Here is a 25,024-nt window from a genome sequence, read left to right as displayed (position 1 = left end):
TCAGTTCCTTGCAAACTTTAATTTGGATTTTATGTTGCTTTTTAATTGCTGGCTTCTTCTTCTTCTCTGTCTGGCCTCTCAGCCCAGGTAGAGAACTCGTCTCACTGTGAATAATAACATTCATGTTTCCAGCTCAGCCTTCATCTTTTTATTTAGTTTTTAGTGTCGGTTTTACACGCAATCACGTGAAAACATTCTTAAAAAGTGGGATGAAGTTATACATCTTCGCCACCAGATAGAGCTCTCTGGCTTGATCTGATTTTCTTCCTTAGTTTAGTTTTTGTTACGGACCACCTGCCACTTTTGATCTGCATGTTTGGAACCAGCTCGAATCACTGGGTTGATACTGAACCACCGTCAAAGCAGCATTGAAACCTGTCACCTCTAGGGGGACTGATGCGTCCAACGGGAAAAAAAAAAAATGCAGGAGCCTATACGAGAATGTATGTTCCTGCTTTTGCTGCCTCATTAGGACTTTGTTTTGGTGTATAATTTCTGACCTTGTCGACATTATTAGTCCTTCACTGGACAGGTTGGAGCGGATATATGCGCTGAGATGAGGGGTAGGGAACGTGTTCGGTTTAATTATACGTAGGTTAAAGTTTTAGTTTGGCTGAATGAATGGGAGTTAATGCAATGTCCAAATAAGGATAGCAGGTTATGTGTGTGTGCGTGTGCGTGTGTGTGTGCGAGAGGGAGAGAGGGAGAGAGCGATAGAGAGAGAGAGACGTCCGGATTGTAATGCTGAGCTCTCACTGGGAAGAGCGAAGACTGTCCCACTAATTTCCCTCCTGCTTCCCAGAGCCCTCTCCATTCGGACGGATCCGCATCTGAAGCGCGTCGCGCCGCCTGAAGCGGAGCTCCACTGCGGCGTTGGAGTTTCTTGTGTATCGGATATATTCTGACATACATGGATATCCCGACGGTGAGTAGCCCACGGCGCTTCTCTCGGTCGTTTCTTCCGTGCGTTGTAAATCTGTCAGAGCTGAAATGCAGTCAGATGATACAGCAGTCGGGAAAAAAAAATGCCAACAGCTGAACTGTAATACAGGCTTTTGGTGTTATAATGGTCTCGGTGGCGTTTAGCAGAGCCAAGACTGTTCTGCAAGAATAAACACAACAATGCTGCTCAGCATACCTACAAAAAAAAAAAAAGAAAGAAAAAGAAAGAAAGAAAGAAAAAGGGACATGTCATTCGTTTACTTTTTCACAGTCTTCGCCGGATTTGTAACAATGTCATGTCTAAAGCTTGCCAGCTTTAGACATGACATTATTCTTGTCCAGTGATGTTTGGAGTCAAAACATGATGAGGGAGAGGCCCGTGTACTCAATTCTGAGCAACCCAGACTCGATTATCAGCATGTAGTGACTGTTCGTCTGCGCATACTGCCAGTGCTGATGGATCCACATCCAGAATCTTTTACTTTTGATTCAGTTCTCCCCAGTTTGCTCTGCAGTCAGTGCGCTCCGGGCTCACTTCAGCCCATCAGGTCCAACTCTACGTCCACGTGAACTGTGGTAAAGAGAATACATGAGAACACACAGAGCCATCGACTTTCCCCTGTAGGCTACTTGGTGCGTCCTGTTATGTAATGCGCCCCGGTTCGGCCGGCTGCCCGCAGCCAGACCGACAGGGCCTACACGTGTTATTGCCAAACATGTTTTCTAACATCAGGCTCAGCAGTGATGGCAGCAGGACTAATGGGCCGTGTCAAAACCTAAAAAAGGGGGTGAAAAAAGCTATAATAACACCCCTTTAAGTTCTTTCGAGAATGCCTGCATGGAAATTACAATCCTAATTTGTAATGCATGCATGCAGGACAGCTGACTCCAATCGGCCCATGTGATGCAGATTCAGCTCATGATATATAGCAGATGTCTGTATGCAGACTACAGAATGTTTTCCGCAGGAATCAGAGGACAGTCCTCAATTAAAAACAGCAACAACAATAACAAGTAAATACCAAAATGATGTTCATGTAGTCCAAGAATAGACTAATCGTTGAAGTGGTATATGCTTGGGCAACCTGGAATTCAGTGACCCTATTGTCCTGTATATGACAGGGAGTGGAGTTGATATGGTGATATGGCTCACTGCCCAGGGTGACATTTTGTCAAAGGGCTGTGCAACACTAAAAAGATTTTAAAAAAAAAAAATATATAAAAAAGTTATGGCAGTGAACATGTGGCACTGCACATGCTCAGTATGAGGGACTTCTGCAAAGTTAATGACTCAGTGCAATAAACTGTATACTGTTGCCACATGGTTCATTAAGAGGAGGAGTTGCTGTAAAGTCAGTGACTCAATGCAATCATTTAAGTTTCCTGTAGTAAGAGAACTTTGGACCACTTGGCATAATAAACTCAACTAACTGGTGTATTTATAACTATGCTTGATCTGGATATATATTGATCTATTTGTCTTATAAAGTGCCTCGAGCTGACATTTGTTTAGAATCTTGCAGTATAAATAAACTATGTCCAATAAAAATAATCCATTGAAGGTGGGCGCTCCCCTGTGTTATTACAATCTAAGCACTTTAGGAAGATAAGGCCATATATAACTGGAGGTCAATAAAAGAAAATCCTGAAGGGATAATAAATTAACTGTTTTAATTTGTTTGAAAAAAAAAAAAACAGCAAACAACAAACAGGACTCTAACATTTTCCACTGAACAACCCATACCACTGTCAATGACCAATGCTCTAAGGCACAGTACACAGCAAACCTATTAAAACATGTTTTATTCAGAAGCATTGACAATTATGATGAAACCAGCCACAGCTAGAGTTCAGTAATCAGTCTTTATTGGTGCACTTTAGCACAACACATCTAATGAGTGTTGAATATGAGAAATAATGGACATCAACAGTCAAGACTCACCATGTCATTCCAGTTCAGACAGATTTTTGCTGTTTCTGTGTTGTTTTTAAAGTAAAGAGATGAAAAGGGGGCTAGAAATCAACCTGTATGCCTTTGACCAGCGGATCCTCTTTTCACGCATGACGCAATATGGACTCACCAAGTAAGAATAGCAGCAGGATAATGTGAAAGTGAGTTTGATTTTAGAAACTTATGTTCTATATAAATTTATATTTATATGGATAGACCACGATAAAGTGCACTGAGAAAAAAAAAAAGATTGATGCTCTAGTGTGGCTCCTTGTCTAACAGTGACACTTAAGAAATACATACTAGGCGTCCTACTGCACAGAGGTGCTTCACCTTTCAAAATGAGAGACGCTTAACCCTGAACATCAGCTCTGTTCAGTTCCATACCTCATTTTGTTCCTCAAGGCCAGCTTGATTTTAAAAGCTGGCATGTGTGCAGGACGAAGCAGGCTTGAGTTGAGTTTTATGAAAGGCCAGAGGCAGCTTAGGGCCCCCCCACAGCTTTATGAAGGAGCTGCTATGTGAAAGAGGCTATACATTCCTATTCAATACTAAATTAAAGTGCTATTTCAATAAAAGTAATCTGGATTACTTTTCACTAGCTCCATGTAAAATAAGAGTGGTCAAACCAGAAGCAGGTATGTATGCACTGAACAGTGATTCTTTTCACGTGCTTTGAGATTTAATAAACCCCAGAACTGTTTGTGAAAGAAAAAGAAAAGGTCATTCCCTTTTTCTGTGTTTGCATCGCAGGGATGGGTTACAGAATGACCCTCATAAACACAAGCAGCTCATTGAACACAGAGAGCTTTTTTTTGGTGTAACATCTCCAATAGATAAGAATTTAAATGAGAAAAGCTATGGATTTCCAACATATTTAATTACATATGTTATATTTTACTATAAGCAGCAGCTTGTTTTATATGGCGTTAGCTAGCTATTCCAAAAGCAAATTGTAGCTTTCACAGCTTATTTCCAACTTACTCTAGAACAGTTTTACTTCTAATAAGATGTTTATGATGCTTTCTCCTCGTGAGAAAAATGCAGTGTTAGTTATTGTGTGCTTGTGTGAAGCACTGCTCTCCCCAAATCCCACACTAATGTTGACGAATGTACTTTCCCATCACTCATATGTATTTCAAAGTCAGAATTTGAACCAGCTGTGCATTTTATGCAACTCTCAATAGGTTGTTTTCCTGTTGTGGTTGAATAACTCATATTCAGGACTGGTGGAGATTATGCATCTCTTTAAGTGCCTTTTTATATGTGTTTTTCTCATCAATTAGTGTCAGCTTATCGAACATAGCAGAGATTTGCTTACTAGGTTTGGAGGTTTGCAGAGTTGTGTCCTTGACACATGCCGCTGTAGTTAGCCGTTAGAGGTCAAAGGAAGGGGAGGAATTGGACAATTTAATCTCCATTGAAGACTTCTCTATCTTTGATGATGTCCAGTCACTGGGTCTTTGTTGTCAAATGAAGCACACCCATCCTTGGCCACAGATGTTAGGGTAGAGTGCAGTGATAAAGTGAAAGCAGAACGCAGTCTGTCTTTGTGATCCAAAAGTCCCCAGCGGCAAGTCCAGAAAAACAATCCCTGTAAAAGAGTCATTGGAATAGTTCTGTGTTCTGCTTTGTGGTTTGATGACAAAATGCCGTGATGGGCAACACAAGGACATTTTGCTGTCAACAACAAATACTTTTTTGTGCTAACAGAACAGCAACATATTTTGTCTGCCTGTTAGAAGCAGCTAATGTGGAAAACATTAAAAAGCCAGATGACAATTGGCTCATCGACTCTCGAGTCAGAGTGACCTAAAGATGCGCACACAGACCCACAAACTTATCAGTCACTATGACAAACTTCTTGCTGTACCAACATGTATTCAGGATAATTGTGTCTTTAGAAATGCCCTAATTCCCCTTGGCAAATATTCAGTAAGGTATGAAATATTCCTCAGAAATGTTGGTCCATACTGACATGATTGTATCATGTAATTGCTTCAAATCCATCATCTGAATCTCTTTGCAACTCATACCAAAAGTGTCCTATTGTACATCCGGAGACTGCTGATGTCATTGAAGTACAGTGAACTTATTGTGATGTTTGAGAAACCAATCTGAGAGGTTAGACATGGCGCATTATCCGTCAGAAGACGGGTACACTGTGGTCATCAGGGGACAGACATGGTCAGCAACAAAACTCAGGTCGGCTGGACCGTTTATGAAATGTCCAATAAGAGGCCCAAAGTCTTCCAAGAAAATATCCACAGTGAATCTACCACTACCACTCTGAATTGTTGAAAAAAGTCAAATGGTTACACCATCGGAAAATTGCAGCTGGAATCAAGACTCACGCGGTTTATCCTAACTCCTATTTAATGCTCATCAACATAAAATGTTCTTTTCTTTCCTTTTAGGTGATAAAAATAAGTGTGAGAAGTTGAATCTGAAGGGAAATAAAAAAGAGAGCGACTTCAACTCACCCAAACCTCTGATGCCTCTGGCGACTCTGAGCTCATGTTGTGTCCTTGCTGGGATAAACAAGTGGCCTGGCCAAAGAGCACAGTGTTTCTACACACATTAAAGCCCACACAGGTGAGAGGTTCCTCAATTTTATACAGCTTAAATATTCTCCAGGAGCTACTGTGGCTCAGTTGGTAGAGTAATCTGTATGCAATTGAGATTGTGGATCGATCCCGTCTTCCTTATCCAACGTGTTGATGTGCCTCTTGGCAAGACCCACAGAGCTGTATCAATGTATGAATGTTGATATGTTTCCTAGAGTGACTGGGGGAATGTGACTCTAGTGTAAAGCTCTCTGAGTGGTCAGTATGACTAGCAAATTCAGTAAATTTACCTGGTTGTCTCTTGGTTTTTGGCAGGATGTCGTGGGCCAGAAGCCTCTTCGTAGGCAGAGAGGATGACCAAAAGACGGCATGGGGAGAGCGCAATGGCAAGAAGAGGAAGGACAGCTCGTCACTATGCAACCCACGTTACATGAGCTGCCTGAGGGACTCAGAGGACTCAGAAGTCCCCAATGTTTCCTCCCAGTATTACCACTGTGAAGCAGGTGCAAGTGGGGGAAACTTTGGCCTGCGGTGTGGCTGGCAGGAGGACCATTATGGGAAAAGGGTGGTTGGTGTAGGAAATCCCTGCGTGGAGGATGGTGAGCTGAAGGACAAACCAGAAGAGGAAGCAGGGGAATTACCAGGGAGAAGGTGTAAGAAGATGACTGCTGCAGACTGTTGGAGATGGCTTTTGTGGGTTTTTCAATCCAAAACATTTCAGTCTGCCAAGCTGGAACGCCTGTACCAACGCTATTTCTTCAGACTCAACCAGAGCTCCCTCACTATGCTAATGGGGATGCTGGTGGTCGTGTGCGGAGTCATGATTGCCTTCCACTGTGTCCACGCTGAACTTAATGTGGCCTACATCGTAGTGCTGTCAGTGGCCATGACTCTCTTTCTGGCCATGATGGTCGTGTGCAACCGCAACGGCTTCCATCAAGACTACATGTGGATTGTGAGCTACCTGGTGATCGGGGTCCTGCTAGTCCTGCAGGTTTCTGGGATGCTGACGGTGTCCCCCCGCAGTGCCTCAGAGGGGATTTGGTGGACGGTCTTCTTCGTCTATATTATCTACACTCTGTTGCCTGTCAGAATGAGAGCTGCTGTGCTTAGTGGGACTGTGCTGTCCACCGTTCATGTTCTCATCGCCTGGCACGTCAACCACCAGGACAAGTTCATTCTCAAACAGGTAAGCGAGAGCAGATCTGTGATAGTTTTAGAGCATATATTTTCATATTATGACCAAAAAACCAGAGGATTTGTGTCACTTTGTTGTGTCACATTCTTTAATGTAACAGGACAAGAGTATATGTTTCATATTTTATTTAAACCACAGATTAACTGCTTTGAGAAATTATGATGCCCACATCCCACTGCCTCAATGAGTTCTTATTTTATTTCATTGTATTTTATTTATTTTAATGTTTGATTCATATTTAAGCCTTCTTAGGATTAGATTAATTAACCCTTTAACTGCCACCCTCAAAATACTTACATGTAAACTTGGTAGAGCTTTACATTAAATGTGATATTTCCAAAGGCCTGCCAGGATTTCCAAACTTAACATATCACAATATAGCTAAAATTGAGCTCTTCAATAGTATAAACCAGAGCATTTCACTGTATTATGTTTAGCAATCAAACATAAAATCACTCGATTTCTCGGTGCGTCTCTTAACCCCTGACTGCATTGCATGATGTGACTAAATAATACCACAGCACAGAAAAACCACATTGTTTAGTGACATTTGTATTTTTAATTTGGTACGAGATCCTTATGGTTACAACAACAAAAAAGAAATCTTATTTCAAATGACATTCCTTGTGTGATGGTAAATTTGTAAGAGGCGAAAAGGAAAACATTCCCAACATGCTTGTCACCATACAGTTGAATACAATGTTGTCACTGTGGTGAGCAGTAGAAATGGCCTACTTTCTTGCCTCGACACAAAAGGACAAACGTTGTACTGACTCCTCAACCACTTTTCCATGTCAAAGGTGCCATACTAAAAGTAGAAAGTTCTCTAGATCTCCGCAGCTTTTCAAATTAGGTTTTTAATGAGCCCGTGTTTTGTGCTGTGGGGCAGCTACAAGCAGCTCTTTGGGATTTGTGGAAGGTCATCTGGGTTGAATGAGCCCGTTTAACTGCATTGTCAAGGAATATCATGATAATGTAGCATGGTGCCATTCAGCCCGAATTCCCCTAAAACAAGGAGTCTATTGTAGTTAAATGAAACAGGGTGGGGTGGGATGCTGGGATTGTGCAATTCATTTTATGGAAAACAGGATCATTACTTCTCCACTTTGGAGCCAGTTTGTAATCGCTTCATCTGGAAGCTCACTGGAAACATTTCTTGCACATTTTATATTTGTTTTTGTGTCTTTAGTCCTTTTGCTCCCATTTAATCTTTTCATAAAGTAGACGTTTGCCGTTGTAAAGTTGTTTTTGGTTTTAAAAGCTCATATTATCTCCACAGGCGATTGGCTAACAATCACTATTCTCACCAGTTTGTTCGAAATACCTTTCCCAGATTAGCCACCATGCCATAAGCACAAAATGCACGAGTTTGGTCCATTTAATATCCCAGAATATTGATCTGTCATATTTACAGTTGTAAATTTACCCCACTAATATTAAAATCATCTTGGAGTTTGAGCCAGCATGTTTTTATGTAATATCAGTTTTTAAAGCGTCAAGTGCTATCTTGGTTAGATTGTTTATATGCAGGTCAGAACCAATTTTAAGGATATTAGTAAGACAACTACTTACTAGCTGGGAAGCAAATTCAGTTTATTAGTAATATCCTGGGTATTTTCCTTGCCATTTTGTAGGTTGCTATAATTGATACCAAAGTTCACTTTATGTGTGAGCATGAAATGGAAAATTCCTTCATTTTCAGGCGATATGCACACATGTTGGAGGGTTGTAGGAGTTAGAGAAACATTTTTTGCATAGGAAAATTTATTCTCAAGCAAAATCAGCTGCAAGATTCCTAAATTGAGAAGTTGCATTCATTTTTTTGTTTGTTTGCTTTTGTTGTTTTGGTCGTTAAGCAATCGGGAAAAAAGAGAGAGTCTGAAAAAAGGTAATATTGACATAACTCCACAGGTCGTCTGCGTTTGTGTGCTTCTGCCACAGTCTGAACAGGATGAGGAGCGGCTCAGTGGTTTGATGCCGATGTCTACTTTGGCCCTGGCTGGCTGCACAGATCTGTTGTTGATAGACTGTTTGAGATCTGGACTTTCACCACACAACGTTTCATGTTGTTTGAACAATCAGTAAGAGGGCGAGGGTCTCTAACAGTTAGACAGTGAATTTGGTACAATGTTTTCATGGCTTACACCAAAACACTGTTTGTTGTTTTCCATTGTGCTGTTGCAAGAAGAAAAATGGCGGGGCCTTAAGCTGCTGGTATCTCCGCCGCTCTCGGTTTTCCACCTCGATATCCTTCAACTTAAAAGCTGCATCATATGAATTTGAAGAAATTTCTCCGCCGTACCTGCTGTTAGCATGTGCTTGTTCTAAAGGAAAATTAGCACTTCCTTATTTGATTTCCAATCTTGACTTCCAATGATTCACTTCCTGCTAAAGCACCCCCTGGTGGTTGAAGAAAAATCCACAGAAAAGCCGCACCGGGTTACAAGCCGCATGGCTCAAAGCGTGGGCAAAAATGTAGCGGCTTATAGTCCGAAAAAGACGGTACTAGTTTTACTTTAGTACTTCAAATCTAACAGCAACAGTCTCACATTACGTTCCCCAGATCATAGAGCCTGAAGAGAGTTTTACTACACAAAATGAATGTTTTATCTCAGTATTCCTGAAAACAGATGCTCCAATGCCGCCATGTGAATTTTATTTTGTAAGTGGTGCTGGAAAACACAAGTTAAAACAAAATAATTTAAACTACTTGGAAAAATTAAAGAACTGAATCAGGAATTTAGTTTATTGATTTGGAGGAAAATATTGGCTGTCAGCGCAGCTCTTTATTTTAGCATGATAGGTGATGCTAAAATAAACAGACAGCAAGAAGGGACAGTGAAGCTACTACAAGTGGAGCAGTGGATCCTGTTTGTTAGAAGATGGACCAGATAGTAATGTTTTTTTTGTTTTTCCATCCATGTGCATCATCAATACAATTGAGACACATCTAGCTGAACAGGAACACACTAAACCTAAGGACTGCAACGGGTGGTGGGAATATGGAAATCGCATTATTTTTGAGGTGGAACTCAATTAAAAATTTAAATTCAGAAATATCTTACCTGTGGTAGATAACTGCTGCATTAGTCCACATGACGTGGTCCAAAGGCTAAAGCTAATGCAAGAAAGCTACCAACACAAAGCAGACTTTTACTGTTTCGAAACAATCTTTACCTTAAAACATGTCACGGAGGTTTATGCGATCCTTATTATGGACCTTTAAACTATTATCATGTTTGCACTGGATGGGTATTTGCACAGAAGCTGTTGAGTATTTACAGAGGAAATAAGAAGTGGAAACACATGAGGCATTTATGCAGAACATAGCATGAAAAACATTTGAATCCTGAATAACTAGCATAAGGAAAATTAAGGCAGTCTAAAACTTGGTAAAAGTTCAACTAAACTGCCATAACATTTTACCATTTTACGTTTACGTCAGACACTTTAAATATTCTTTTCTAAGTGTGCGGCACGCTTAGAACTGGAAAGGTTTTGAACGCAACTAACCTTCCAGTGTAAAACAGCGAATGGTTAAATCACGTTCACATAAACATCTGGGACATGTTTTAGACTGGAGCTGTTTAAGTCAGCTGCAGCCTTTGCGACAAGCTATTCTGGACTGGATCATTTAAACAAAATGAAGGCTCATTGACAGGCAGTAGCAGAAAGTCCAAATCATGAAAGAAAAAAGCAGGTACTTGAGCAACAAGAAGACAAAGACAAAGCACTGGCAGAAAATGATGACAAAGCACCTTCGAGAACAAAGGAACCTGTGGAGTAAATTTAATGAAAAGGCAGATGGTGGCAATCAGGTGACCCAGTCCAGGTTACAAACAAGTCTGAGTTTTTACCTAATAGCTGAAAGACGCTTCAAAGAAAATAAGAACAACCGAACCAGTTTCCCATAAAAGGGGGTCTTTGTGTTGCTCTTCTTCTGGTTCGTCGTCCCTCATGAGCCGGCCCGTTCTGCCGTTTGTCGTTTTCCTGCAGAGATATTCATACAGGATCAGATAAGTGGAGATGAGAAATGGACGACGCGGAGAACAAAAGAAGTCTTTGTGAGGGACCTCCACCACGGAGAAGGGGAGGTGGTTGTTGGGGACGGGGGTTTTGGGCTTCAACGGTGGTGACAAGTGGAAAACCATTGATGTCGATCGTGAATAAAATGAACGGCTGACTCACCCTTCTGTCAAAGACCCACCAGTCTCTTCTCTGAGTCATATTTCCATTTTCACAAAACCCCTCTCACATGGAGTGGCCTTTTTCTTTCACAACAGGGAGAGATTGAGCTCGTGCTACTCGTGGGGATTGCTTCCATTGATCCCGGCTTTTCAGCACTCTGCACCGCTCCGCTTTCCTCCGCTCTGTAGGGTCTCTTCAGATAACTGCGGAGGGATGAATGTGGAGCAGCTCTCAGGAACTTGGACGCAACGCTGCTGCCGTTCAAAAGTTTCTCCAGAACCCTACAGGGGAACGCTTTAATCGCTCTTAATAGAGTCGTCGCCTGTAATGATGTAAGAGGAGAAATCTGCCAGGCTCTGCGTGGCTTCCTCTCGGAAAACAGCTGTGTCGGTTTTAGCATTATTCATTTGCACAACACATTTGGATGAATTATATAAATTACACGATTACTTTTCCAACACATTAAGTTGGATCCATCTATCATTGATTGAGTATTGGTGGATGCAGCTTGTTTCATGCCTGCAGATTGTGCAGACCCACCTCCAGATGTTTATTCATGGAGATCGCTTTGGTTACAGCTCTGAAGGCTTCACGGCTTCGTGTTTTCACCACTCCCTTGTCTTCTGTTTTCTGTTTCCAGCTTGTAAATTTGAAGAAGGTGTTGGCTCTTACTTTAACATTCTCTATAGTTTCTGAATCAGACAAACAACAAGAGTAAGGAATGCTTCCCTTCAGGTCTCTAGTTGTTTCAGACAGTTGGCTTTAAATAATTAAGATTATTCATGCGCGTCCTGGGAGAAAGAATCAGCTCGCATCATAATAAAACTTGTTTATTTATGCGCATTTCTTTTTCGTTTTTGCTCCATCTCTTGAAACCATAATTGTTTCTACTCCCTTGATAATATTTCTTGCAAACTTGAGTGTGAGCTGAGTGAAAACTGAACAACTTTTTTGGAAAGTTCGCATGGAATTTTTTACTGCTTAAATCCCTTCGGAGTCGTAGCGTTGGCTCAGAATGGTCGGTTTTTTTCAATGCCCTTCAACTTCTCTACATTTTTGTTGAATTACAACCACAGATTTGATTTAAGATGGGATAATTCAGAGGTGAAAATAACATAATCCATAGCTCCAAAACTATTTTTAACTAAAGTTTGCAAAGTGTGACATGCACTTACATTCAGTCCCCGTCAACGAATAGGGGGATTTAAAATTGCATCGTACAATTTAATCGACCAAATTTTACGATGCAATTGCAGGTGCAAAGTCTTTTAAAGTATGTTTTGACCAGCATTGCAGATCTAGACATGGAACGTTTTGCTAATCTTTTATAACAAACCAGATCAAACTCTGTCAAATTGTAGGTAAAGCCTCTGTAAATGGCTATTTTTAAGTGTCACCAAAGATGTTTGGTTAGATTCGGGTCTGTTTTTTCCTTAATGATTAGAACTCATGTGAGGAGGTGAACGTGGCTCACTGTAGTCCTGGCCTTTTGTCCCCAACTTTTAGTGTCTGTTGAATGATTAGAATGATTAGATTAGAATAAGCACTTGGAGTATGACCCCTTAGAAAGATCACAGTGACTATTAACCTAACTACACAGAGGTTAAGATTTAACCTTCTCTATACCGTTACTCCAATTCTGTCCGGACATCTCCACACCCTCTATGCTAATGAATTGATGCACAGTTAGCAGGTGGAGGAAGAATATTTCTGCCTTGATGCCTAAAATGTTCTGACTAGCAATACAGAACATTTGGTAACACTTTATTTGAAGGGGGGTGAATAAGACTGACATGACACTGTCATAAAAACCTGTCATGCACATGAATAAGCCTTCACGAATATTTATGACTTGTCATAAAGCGTCATTCGGTAAATTATGACACTTTTAATACAAAGTTGATATTATTCAAAATGCCTTTGTTATGACAACTTGACATTAACCAAGAAATCATTACTGATATAAATTTTTTATAAAAGAATTACTGATTGCACTTTAAAAATCAGGTAACTTTATGTTATTAAAGGTAAAGTTTAAACAGTAATGATTTCCTGGTTAATGTCAAGTTGTCATAACAAAGACATTTTGAATAATGTCAACTTTGTATTAAAAGTGTCATAATTTACCGAATGACACTTTATGACAAGTCATAAATATTCATGAAGATTTATTGATATTTATGACAGGTGTTATCTCATGTTTATGACAGTGTCATGTCAGTTTTATTCACCCCCCTTCAAATAAAGTGTTACCAAATATTTTTTAACTGAGCTTCAATCTATAAACTCTCTGCTGCAAATCTGGAAACCACTAGAGCGCAAGTAATGACCAACAACAAATAATGAACAGCAACATGAGCTGGCTGTTGCATTCATAATAACCAACATTTCCATTTACAGTAGCAGGGTTTTTTTGTAGTCCAGCCAGATAGGATGCAATTATACCAAAAAAACTCAAACAGAAAAAAAGTACCTTTTTATACATAAAAGCGACCAAATTCCTTTTATTATTTAGCAAATTTTTCCTAATGAATTATTGTTTCTAATTAACACATTTTGAAATTTTAACTTTATTCCAGTCATCCTAAGTAGAATTAAAGCTTGTGCTGAGCTCAGACCCTGTTAGAAACCATCGGATTGAGGTCTTTGTGTTTGGATGTGTTTGTTTTTATTGAATAAGTTTTTAAAGTGACTTTCACTTGCCTCGGCATAATGCTCAGACTCCTTATCTGACTTGTAATAATTTACAAATAGTAGACATTCATATATTTACAAGAAAGGTAAGTTGCTTATGATTGGTAGGATAAATTTAGATATTCGAATACTAAATAAGAGAAGCCTTTGACAGAGCCTGATCTGTTTTGGTCCCTGCATGCTGATCCAGCATTAGAGGAAAAAACCTTGTTATGGGCTCAACGGAAATGTGTCTTAATGGAAACATACAGATTCTTCAGCTTAACACCGCTAAGAAATATACCAATCCATGAAATATCATGAGCATTACTCAGTCCTACATTATTCGTTTAGTTCAGAAGACAACGGCTGAGCAGATGCTTAAGTTACCGAACCTTATAGGCAGTGATTTATGGGGTGTGGAGGTTCGAAACATGTGTAAAACTCACAGGTTTCTGGTAGAAAATGACCTCTGCTTTCTGACTGCAATGTTATACTGAACCCGAAACTGCTGATCGCCTCAGTACAGTTGATGCTCATGATCTGGGTTTTTGTTGTTTTTAAGGGTGTTAAAATGTCTGTTTGGCTTCTTGGCTGGAACATTTTAGAGGTAGAGGCTTTGAAAATAGTTACTCAGAGACCAAAATTGAAAAAAAAAAAAAAGGGGCTTGTCATATTGAAGTCACTTTTACATAGATAAATATGTGTACAGAACTGGCCTTTTCATTTTACGCCACATTTAAAGATACAACTCAGAAATTGCACTTGTAAATGCTAATTTTTTCAGGTCATTTGAACTGTAAATAAGAACAATAAAAAAGAAAGTTTAATGCAGACATATGGGTGCGCGACCTGCAGTTTCTCTGCAGTGTTGATTTTTCTGCCTCTTCTTTTCCTCTTGACGATCCTCCTCAGATTCTTGTTGGGGTTTTGGTCATGTGAGGGTGTTGGTGGTTGTGGTGCCATGTGGTCGTTAAAGCGCCGTTTGGCATCGTGGGTAGGTGCCAGTTCCTGTTGGAAAATGACATCAGCACATCCATAAAGCTTGTCTAAAGAGTGAAGCATGAAGTTCTCTAAAATGTCAATAGTGATCACGGCCTGTATTCATTTTTATTTCTCCCATCTGTCACAAACATCTCCAGTGGAGTGATTACTGTCAGAGTTTAGCTCTCATGTTCCTGCAACTGCAGCTGTTGAGTTTTCTCGGTTGAGTTTTCTTCTGTTTCATAAAACTCACTGGCCCTGTAACTTACGCTAAGCATTGATTTTTTTTTTTTTTTTTTTTGAGAAGACATCAGTGTTTCTGACCGGATTATTCTGTTTGTGTGGAGGGGAGAGCTGAGCCCTGCCTAACCAGGTAACAGCGGATGAGGGAGACGTAGCGGCTAAAACACCAAAGGAAGTATATCCTTCCCTTCTCGCTGATGTCAGCTAATTCTGTGAAATTCCGCGTTTTCTTGTGGATTCCATTTTGTTTATTAAATTCCGTGATTCTGTCCGCATTTTGCGCGTAGCAGAAATTACAGTGCCCTATAATTATAACAGTGTGATGATAAAAACAGTAAAAACAGAGAAAATCTGTGAAATGGCAAATCATTTTTGCTAGCATGGTTCCTACAAAAAAAAATGTACAAAGAGAAAGTTATGGAGGTCGGTGTGGTTCATGTGACTGAAATGGTGAGAATGTTTCCCACAATTCTTTCCGTCCAAACAACACTGTGGCTCAAATAATAAACCTCCCAAACCTCAGGGTGGAGACTCTTTCATTGCTGCATTACAACTACAAACAGAGAGACCAACACGAATAATTTCCGTTGCTGCTAGTGGGAAAAATTAGGATTACCATTAAGCCGTACGTTTCTTTTAAATCCAAAGGGAAATAGCAACCCTGCTTATAATCAAGGACCTGGAAGTACAGGCTTCTAATAACACTTCATTGTTTACCAGTAATTTGTCTCTACAAAAGCAAATACAAGGATCAAGGCTGAACTGTCACAATAATCAGCAATATACAGTAAAAATCCTTACGCCGTTAAATCGTGGCATGCACGATTATGGATAATTTGTCTCTTGCTGAGTGCACTGTCCGTTCCAGTTATGGTGGCAGGAAGCTGAATGCCTCCTTTGTCAAAGGTCACCATCACATTAGCCGACTGTCTTTTGTTATTCCCACTACCCCAGCTGTAATTACACACGGGAAACACTGACACCATATGACAGACTGGCATGAGAGCGTGCTTTCTGAGGCGAGGCCGCAGCAGCACGTTCACTAGCTGTGCACAAATAGACACCCGACTTCCTCCCCCCGATATGTACACACGTCTGGCCAGCTCCTGTTTTTTTATTGACAGGGATATCATCGTCCCTGTTATACCTGATGTCTCCTCAGCAGCTACCTGCAAAACAGAAAGGGAAAAAAAAAAACATTTTTATGGTGGCTTTGTCCAGTTTGTGTAGATTTCTCCCTCAGACTCACAGTAGTGCTTTTTAATGAATGATCTTTAGCTCAAGGCCTTGGTCCCATGATTTTATTTTCACACACTCACAGTAAATCCAGAGGAAGTTGGAATTTATAATCCCCCCACACACACACACACACTAAAATGTGAAAAGCTGATTAGGTGGATTGTTTAGTGTAACAATTATAGATCCCAAAAATGTCTCTCCTTTCACTGCCGATTGTAATATCCCACTCTCTGTTTTCTTACCGTTCGGTCCGTGTGAACCGCATTTCCAGCGGCATTTGTTTGGGAGCACCACGGCACAGCAGAGTGCAAAGCGGGGAGAGCAGAACATCATAAATCAAAGGTCATATACATGCAATGCAGCTCGTGCTTTGCTCTTTCAAGCATGGGCTGAAACGCTACACTTGGGCTCATGTTCTCATGAAACACCGACTTCATAAACATGTCACATGACTCCCTTCCACTGTGGTCCTGAATTTGTGCTAAAAGCCGGATGTGTCACATTCATGAATTCAGTATCAGCCCATCCTTGACTAAGCAGCTTGCGGACTGAAAATATTTTTTTCCCCTGCTGTTCAAACTATAACCTGTTTTCCCTGTATTGATCTGTGTACTTTGTAGTAAAAGCCAATATCGTGCACAATTCAGGAGACTGAACTGCGAAGGTTTTGCTGTTGCTGTGAACAGAGTCACAATGAACCTAATTTACTTTTATTTGACTACTACAAATGAAGGAAATGCAGATTAAAGCAAAGTTTTTGGTCATCACACCCCACACACACGTAACTTGAGAGACAACCCATTCTGAATCAAGATCTGATGGCCTACGAACGTCGGCTTTCAAGTCTGGACATGTATTCAATTGGATTAAAGTCTGGACTTTGACTGAGGCATTCTAACACATAGACATGTTTTCAGTGTTGTGGTACTCGAGATCGGTCTTGGTCTCGAGTCCGGTCTTAAGACCGTTTTCTGATGGTCTCGGTCTCGTCTCGGACTCGACCGCATTTTGTCTCGGTCTTGTCTCGGTCTCGGGCGCTGGTGACTCGGCATTTTATTTCAAGACCAGTCGAGACCGCAACTGTGAAAATATCACTAAACGTACAGCATACTGTCCAGTTTATTTGTTAACATCTTTGTTTTCAGCTGATGCAAACGCACCGATTAAAATCCAAGCAACTACATGTTTCTGTTACTCCCCCCTCCTGCTCCCCTCCCCACCTTTCACTCGCGCGCGGCGCTACTCCCTCCTCCCTCCTCCCCCTCCCCACCTTTCACTCGCACGCGGCGCTCCAGGACATGCGCAGTGGTTTTCTCTCAGCGGCAGAAAATGTTTGTCTAATCGTCAGTAATATAATAGCGCTGCATAAATAGTAAGAAATCCGATGGCCACAGCTAACTCAGCAGCGCTTCGCTTTCACAGACGATGGGGACAACGTCTAACTATTTTCGTCACTTAGAAAAGTAGCTCAAAGAAGGTAAGCTCCGTTAACGTGATGTTAGCAAAGCTAGCTGCAGAGACACATAAGCATTGTAATGAAAAAAAGTCACTCACTATCTGAGTTATTGTGCGGAGATGTTGACTGTCTTGTCGCATATATAGGACAACGCTATGTCCAAAAGTCTGCAATATAGTGATGTGACATTCAGAAACAGTCGATTCTTCTCCACGGCTCTTTACTTATAGATAGGACTGGAGTGTCACTCACTGAGAGCCGTTGTTCTATCAGATTACCATACACTGTCAGAATAGCATACATGCAGTGAGTACCATGCCTGCGCATGCGCATTAAGAAGTCCGACCGTCAGAGGAGTTGTCAGTTCACCACATGCAACAAGTTATGACGAAAATAAGTCATTAAATTGTTTTCAATGATAACTATATAGATATACATGTGTTGTCATGGTTTCAAAGTGTATTTAAAGCAGGTCTGGCTGCAGCTGAAGTAAGCTACAACACACGCCCGTGTAAAACTCACTTAACCGCTAAATCAGGACGCCATACAACTGTTAATAACAAAGTGTATGACGATCTACGTCATGATTCTATGTTGCTAGCATACATGCAGTGAGTACCATGCCAACGCATGCGCCTTAAGAAGTTCGACCGTCAGTGGAGTTGTCAGTTGCTGACAACTCCACTGTCAGCAACAAGTTATGACGAAAATAAGTCATTAAATTGTTTATAATATGACATAATATGATAACTAGATAGATATACATGCGTTGTCATGGTTTCAAAGTGTATTTAAAGCAGGTCTGGCTGCAGCTGGATGCCATACAACTGTTAATAACTGTTAATAATGATCTACGTCATGATTCTATGTTGCTGATTAAATAAAATCATATGGTAATGACAGCATATGCATGTCTGAGCTAAACGTACGACTATCTGACAACGTATGCTGATCCGACAGAACACCGTGAGTTTGTGCTAAGCATATGACGATCTGACCTGACAGAACACCCGTTCTTTGTTCTTGTAATGCTCTGTGTGCACTGCATCATTATTTTATTTAATTATGTACGTTGATATTTAAATTAACAAATAACTAAAACACAAGAAAGAAAGGGCATGCACTCTTTGATTGTTTTTGTTCAAAGTGGCAGCTGTAATGTCTGCCATGGTGTCAGACTACCTGGCTTCATGTACTGGGATAGAGAGTGAAAACAGACACGATGAGCGCCTTCTGTTTGGTTACTTCTTGCTTGTTGCTCCTTGGTCAGTGTTGGTAGTTGAGCGTTATTTACCGTCAGGGCATTGCCTCAATTGCTATGTTTAATGGTGCAGAGAGTGGTGGTTTCTTACATGAGCAATATGGGCAAATGCCCAGGGTGTTATGTTTTTAGGGATGGCACGAGACCATCACACATTTTAGCACAGAAATGGAATATTTAATATTGGTAAAATGTATTAAGTATTTAATATCTAGGTGTTTTTTATGGGAATATGGATCTTTCAGATTATTTTGAGAAGCAATTTCGATCATATTTTACATTTTATTGTATCATGTAGCGTGGACCGCTGGTCTTGGTCTTGACTCGGTCTCGACTTTCATCGGTCTTGGTCTTGACTTGGTCTCGGACCCTAAAAGTCTTGGTCTTGTCTCGGTCTCGATACACTCTGGTCTTGGTCTTGTCTTGGTCTCGGGTTAGGTGGTCTTGAACACAACACTGCATGTTTTGAATAAACCCAGAATATTGACCTCCAGCAACGTTTCCAACGCGTGTGAAGAGTTGTATTTAAAAGCTGACTGTGAGTCTTGGGGACTGGGCTTTCAGACATTTGATCAAACTGTCGCCAGTCTCAAATCTTTCACAGCGTCCCAAATGTTTTCTTCTTACTCAGCTCTGTATGCTTCTGTCTGCACTGCTGAAAAAAGGTGATGCTGCCACTACCGTGCTTCAGCGTCATGTTGTGGTCATTGTGTAACTTCGGAAGGCAATTCAGAATCGAACTTGGACTTCATTTAGAGGAATCAAAGCAAAGTTTTACAAATAAAACTGAAACAATATATATTCAATTTTCCTCTTAAGGACCATTTGTGTTGGTCCTATATGTAAAATTCAAATGAAAAAGATTAAAATTTTGTGTGTAACCTGAGAAAAGGTTAAAAACGTTCAGGTTTTGTTGCTTCTGCAGGTCACTTTGCTTTCCAGTTTTACGGCATTCTCTAAATATTCATGCTAAGTTGGTCTGTCTTTAGGTGCATAGGTGGCCTCGTGTTGTGCTTAAAAGGAGATCTTATAGCAGTCGATCTTTGAATTCCTGGATGTTTAGCTCAGACTCAAAACAGTTAGTTGATTTGGACTCTGTTAAGGTCTGGACTCCTTAACAGAGTCCAAATCAGCAAAAGGCTTACAGCGACTGATCGCCTGGCGTTCCTCAGTCTAGCCGTCGTGTTGTAGGTGCAGCTGTGCCTACGAGGGCGTCAGCGGACAGGAAGTGGAGGGTTGGTGAAAACACAGCTGGGAGGAGGGTGTCATGTCCAGCTCTGCCCTCTGCCTCTCCGCCCTCCCCTCCTGTCCGTCCAGACAAACAATGAGGGAGCCGGAGCCCCGTGAAGCCAGGACGTTATGACACACAGCGAGCGCTGTGCTCTGAATCTGCTTCGTCTAATGAGTGATAATTGGAAAAGGAACAGAAGAAGGCATTTCTTCTGTTCTTCTTGGACACGGGTCAGCAGCCTATACAGCCTAAAAGAGTCTTTTTTTTTTTTTTTGCTTTTGTTTCTACTAAGTTAATTTGCTTAAAGCCACAAAAGTCACATTACTCTTTAGAACATATTTCATGTGTGAGAATGATGGCTTAATTTGAGTGTTTAGATTTTAGAACAAAGAAAATAAGAAACCCGGGAAGAAATGCTGCATGAAAACTGATCTATGAATAAACTTGGCTGGTTAATATGTGTTTTCTCTTTTTGCCTTTTATAAGTAATAGTAGTTTGACCAGCTTATTGGCTTAGTGATTCATTTGCCAACTGCAGTTTTAAAACACTGTTTCCTTAGTAGGACTGAGTTTGGTTTCCCAAACTGAAATATATCCAAACAGCCACATGTGTTGTATTTCTGAGAGAGGGAACAGGATACTATCCTTCTTTCTGTCAGCTGGAAGACGTTTCACTGCAACAGGTGCAGGTAAGGGCTGGGTTACCCTACGCTCCATACAGCTGGGGGAAACTCCAGGCTCTCCATCGCTTTCTCTGGGATCTCATTAAAAGCACATCAAACCACAGGATGGAAATATTTCTAGCTGAAACTGTAATTTATTTAAAACCTTTTAAACCACAAACTGGTTAAAAGCAAAACTAAAACTAAAAGCATTTCTTGGGATCAGCTGTTATTTAGCATTTCCCTTCAAATACTGAGACAAAGGTAGCAAGAAGTCAAGAAAACCACAGAGGGCTTTTTTTTAGTTTATGTGTTTGGTTTATTCAATAGTATCGGTACACTGTAAGCATATGAAGCTGTAGTCAAATTGCTTGTTTGTGAACACAAGCTTGGCCATTGAAGCTGATTCTCATTATTTTATGCTGTAAATTTAAAACAGAACGGATGTTGCTGAAAGCAGAAACAAAGTATGAAACCTCAAATTTCCCTTCAGGTTCCACATGTTGTACAGATAAAAGAAAAAAAAATAACGGGAAACAAAAAGAATGCAAAATGATTAATATCCCTGCAGCTAGGCTTGAGCTCAGAATCTGTTGGTTAGTTTTCTGCAGTGAGAAGCCAGAGACTAACAAACTTCACGAGACAAAGTAATGCAGTCCTCCTGCTTCACTTTTTAGGGAAACAGCCTTGCTCCAGGTTTCAAATAACAATACAACAACAAAAACACAGTTCTTTTTGTGTTGCATTTGTTTGTTAAGTTGTCTGTTAGTAGCCAAGGAACCCTCTGTGGCTTTGTGGACTCTTGATTACCTTTTTCTCAGCATTCAGAGAATGCAGATAAAGTTTCCAGAAGAACCTGTAAAATCAGAGCCGCCCAAATGCATTCTGTCTGAAAAAGGCAGAAGGTAGAAGGAGAAAAGGTGAGTAGAGTGGGACATTATGATTTTTATTTAAAGAAAACACTACAGAGTAAATAAAACTTTATTGGACTATCTGAGCTTTATCTAAGATTGTGCCCTTAACTCTTCTACCGTAATGTGTTGCGGTCAAATGTTTGTAGGAGAAAGCTATAAAACAAGGAACTGTTCAATCCACAAGAAGGAACAGGCAGAAATAAGTGGGACAAAAATCATATTGTATTTGTAAAATTGACTTATTTGAGCATTGTGCCATTTGATTGCGTTATCTCATCAAAAACATTCCTGGATTGTCGCTTTGGTCCTTCTGCATGTTTGAGCAATCCTTGAATCTCCCCTGGTAGCCATTCTGGGTGTAGAAATGTTTGCTGTCACCTTTTCCACGAAGCTTCTCCCTGCAGCTGCAGTTTCCAGCCGAGCTTCTGCCTAACAGAACCGCCCCCGCCGCCACTCAGCTCCTACTGACTAGCGGCAGCAGCAATTAGCAAACACCTGGTGGAACTGCCCATCTGCTTAGCTTATCTTACAACTACCACTTCTCAGTCCAACGGTCCCAAGAAACAGCATAGTAGAAAAGCATTGTTGTGATGACATGCTGTGTTGGAAAGAGCAGGAGCAGCTTCTTAAAGAGACAGAGGCCAATTTCAAGGCAGATTTCTTTTAAGGTGTGTTTGATATATACAGCATTTTTATGGCAACTGAAGGCAACATAGATACTTGATTGTGCAATAAAATGGAGCTGTTCCTATAAAATGCGTAATACTGCTATTTTCTTCTGTTTGGGTGCTTTTGCCAGACAACCTGAGGTATCGCTGACATTTTGCTTTCACCAGTCGCAATTTCTCATCCCAGTATTATTTCAGGGTTTATTTTTGAGACAGATGTTCAGCCTGTCTCCAGCCCAGATTAGCTTCATGGAATTTGCCTCTGCTTTTTGGAGAGATCACTTTGACGTCTCACAGGTCGCCTGAGACTAATTTTGGTTTGGCCCGAGTCCTGACGAAAACAAAACTCCGATTCCAGTCAGCGGGGACCCAAGATGGCAAAGACAGCCACCCACACCCCAGTGCGACGTTCGTCTTTATAAGGAAAAAACATTTTTCTCTGTCACTAATTATATATCATTGTAAGCCGCAGAGTGATAGCAGCTAGTCCCATAAAGTCTCTCACCATTGCCTATTTTTACCACGCTATCTTTTTAGGCATTCATCCACACTGTGTGACTCTCATCTGTTACAAATTCAGAAAAATTGCAGATGCCTTTCAAAGGTCATTTGCTGGAGAGTTGCCTTCATGTCAGCAGCAGTCAGTGTCCCCAGAGTCCATGTGTTGACTTGTGGGACGTAGCACTCTGGCCTTTCAGAGTTTAAGCTCCAGCTCAGTGTGGAGCTCAGAGTACAGAGAATATATCGACTTTTTTAAGGCTTAGAAAGACTCCTGCATGGCTTGCGGGGATGACGCATTTTAGAAAATATATTGCACTTTTACGCAAAAGTATTTGTACCATGTAAACCTTTTCACGTTTCACCAAGCTATCTCAAGAGGTTTTGGGGGAGATTTTATGTGACGTAGATCGAAACGAAGCAGCTGGGAATTGCAACTTTATGGTCTAGATCAAAACATTTGCATGTTTGATTTGGCCTAGTTATAGTCCAGATCAAAAACCAATTGTAAGGCCAGAAAAATTTATATTTGCTGATGCTCAGTGACTGTGCTTGAGCTATTTTGAAAACAAGAATGGTTTTAAAAAAAAAAAAACTATTTCCCCTATATCTGCATAGCTTGAAGAAACAAAGGATATGTCGGAGAGTTGCAGGTGTAATTGCAGCAAAAGGTGGATTTACAGGGGGCTGAATCACTGTGGCTGAATACAAATGTCTGCCACACTTTTCAGATTTGTAGACATCTAAAATATATATTTATTCATGTCTTTCACCTAATAATCTTGCTTTACTTTGTGAAGTGCATCACATAAAATCTCAAATAAACACCTTGAAGTTTGTTGATGCTGTATGATGCTTCCCAAGCACCGCGTGACATCAGTCCTTAGCTTTCATTTCCACTTATTATTTTGCGGAACTCAGTCCTGAAGTAGAAATGAGTTGCTGAGACGCCACAGTCACCTTCACTCAACCTGCACGAGAACAAACCAACACAAAGGCCTCTCATGAAATGTAATATAGATCAGTGCATCAGCTTTGGCATTTCGTTTTGTCCCTGAATGAATGAGTAGCTCTCAGTGTGCACACATGTACGTTCCAGCTTTACTTCTGCTCGAGAGTTTTGTCCAGTGGGATGTTAATAAAGACAGAGGGGATTTTCTGTCTGTTTGCCAAGGTGAGGTCTTTTCCATCCCCTTCCTCCGTTTGTTCTTTAACATTCTGTCCTTTCTGCAAGACTGAATAAAGACCTTACCATGAGCCGCACCTTATAAGCCAATGTTTGGATTCCCTTCAGCACCACCGCCAAGAGATCTCTGCACATGTAAATGCTGAGCAAGGGGTAACCTTCGGAGAGCCAAAAATCTACACAATATATGCTCAGGAATCATCAGCTATGAGGTGCTACTTTGTTCAGATTGAGAGAGCTGGATCACTGTGAGAGAGAAAAGCAGCTTCTGCTTCTTCGGCACCACATCTCCGTTGAGGAAGTGGAGTGTCAGCTACGTGTCTGGGGTGGATTTGCGAGGCCGGATGCTTAAACAGACAAAGCAAGCTTCAGAATCAAAGAGCTGCCAGTCCTGAAGAGCTTTCGCGCACTTCGTGCTTAGCTCCAGATTTATTTTATATCCCCTATAAATGCCTTTGGTTCTGTGTGAAACTTGACTTTAACAGAAGCATTGCTCTTTGCTTTTTCCTCAACCCCTTACTTTCCTCGAAATAATAATATACAGGCTACAGGTAGGCGAAAAGTCGAATGTGCCCCAGTCAGGAGAGAACGGGCCTTCAGTGCATCGTGTTAGGACGGTGTTAGCTGATTTCAACATGGATAGTAGAAAATCTGTCCAAAATCTCCCACAAATGGTTCGGTTTCCTTTCGATGACTCCTCATGCTGACCAGTGGGCAGATGTGAACTAAAGTGACCATTGCGTTTTCAGCTACCGCTATCGTTTTGAAAAACCATTGTTGTGAACACACATACTTACACGCAGCTTCCTCCATATTTATCAGCTGAGTAAAAAGCCTTAAAATGCCTTATTGAGTGAGATTGTGATGCCAAGCAATCATGTGATAATTTGGTGTTTTTTTTTAGAGTTTTTTTTTTCTTAAAGGAAGAAGAACTTCTAATTTTTCTAAACAGCAACCAAAACCAATCAATAACTCAGTTAGCTTGAAATCTCCATAGGCGTCTTTGACATTTTGCTTGCTAGTCATATTGCAAAAGGAGCGTATTAGCCGTAAGTGTATTCGTGGGAGCTGCAGGTGCCACTGATTCTCAGACGGGCCGCTTAACCGAGTTATCTTGCCGTGTCTTTTCACAGCCATCTGTTTGGTATTAACGTGAAAGTAGA

General features: G+C 40.8%; 1 protein-coding gene across 2 annotated transcripts in view; it reads left to right on the top strand.

Moving 5' to 3' along the window:
- Positions 1 to 249: 249 nt before the first annotated feature.
- LOC106914961 (adenylate cyclase type 6-like) overlaps positions 250 to 25,024 on the top strand; it is a 47,181-nt gene continuing 22,406 nt past the window's right edge. Inside the window, exons 1-4 of one of the 2 annotated variants that reach the window (XM_088007387.1) lie at positions 250 to 443; positions 803 to 925; positions 5,311 to 5,488; positions 5,776 to 6,649. In XM_088007387.1, the coding sequence (XP_087863513.1) occupies positions 5,777 to 6,649 (873 nt within the window). In that variant the 5' untranslated portion in view covers positions 250 to 443; positions 803 to 925; positions 5,311 to 5,488; position 5,776. Of the gene's footprint in view, positions 564 to 802; positions 926 to 5,310; positions 5,489 to 5,775; positions 6,650 to 25,024 lie in introns of both variants that reach the window. The other variant, XM_014982201.2, reaches the window with a different exon arrangement.

This window comes from Poecilia mexicana, unplaced genomic scaffold, assembly GCF_051168715.1.
Source record: "Poecilia mexicana isolate PSO_F unplaced genomic scaffold, ASM5116871v1 scaffold_7, whole genome shotgun sequence".
Taxonomy (NCBI): Eukaryota; Metazoa; Chordata; class Actinopteri; order Cyprinodontiformes; family Poeciliidae; genus Poecilia; species Poecilia mexicana.
The sequence above is the reverse complement of the archived record's forward strand: the minus strand, read 5'-3'. Positions and strand labels throughout refer to the sequence as shown.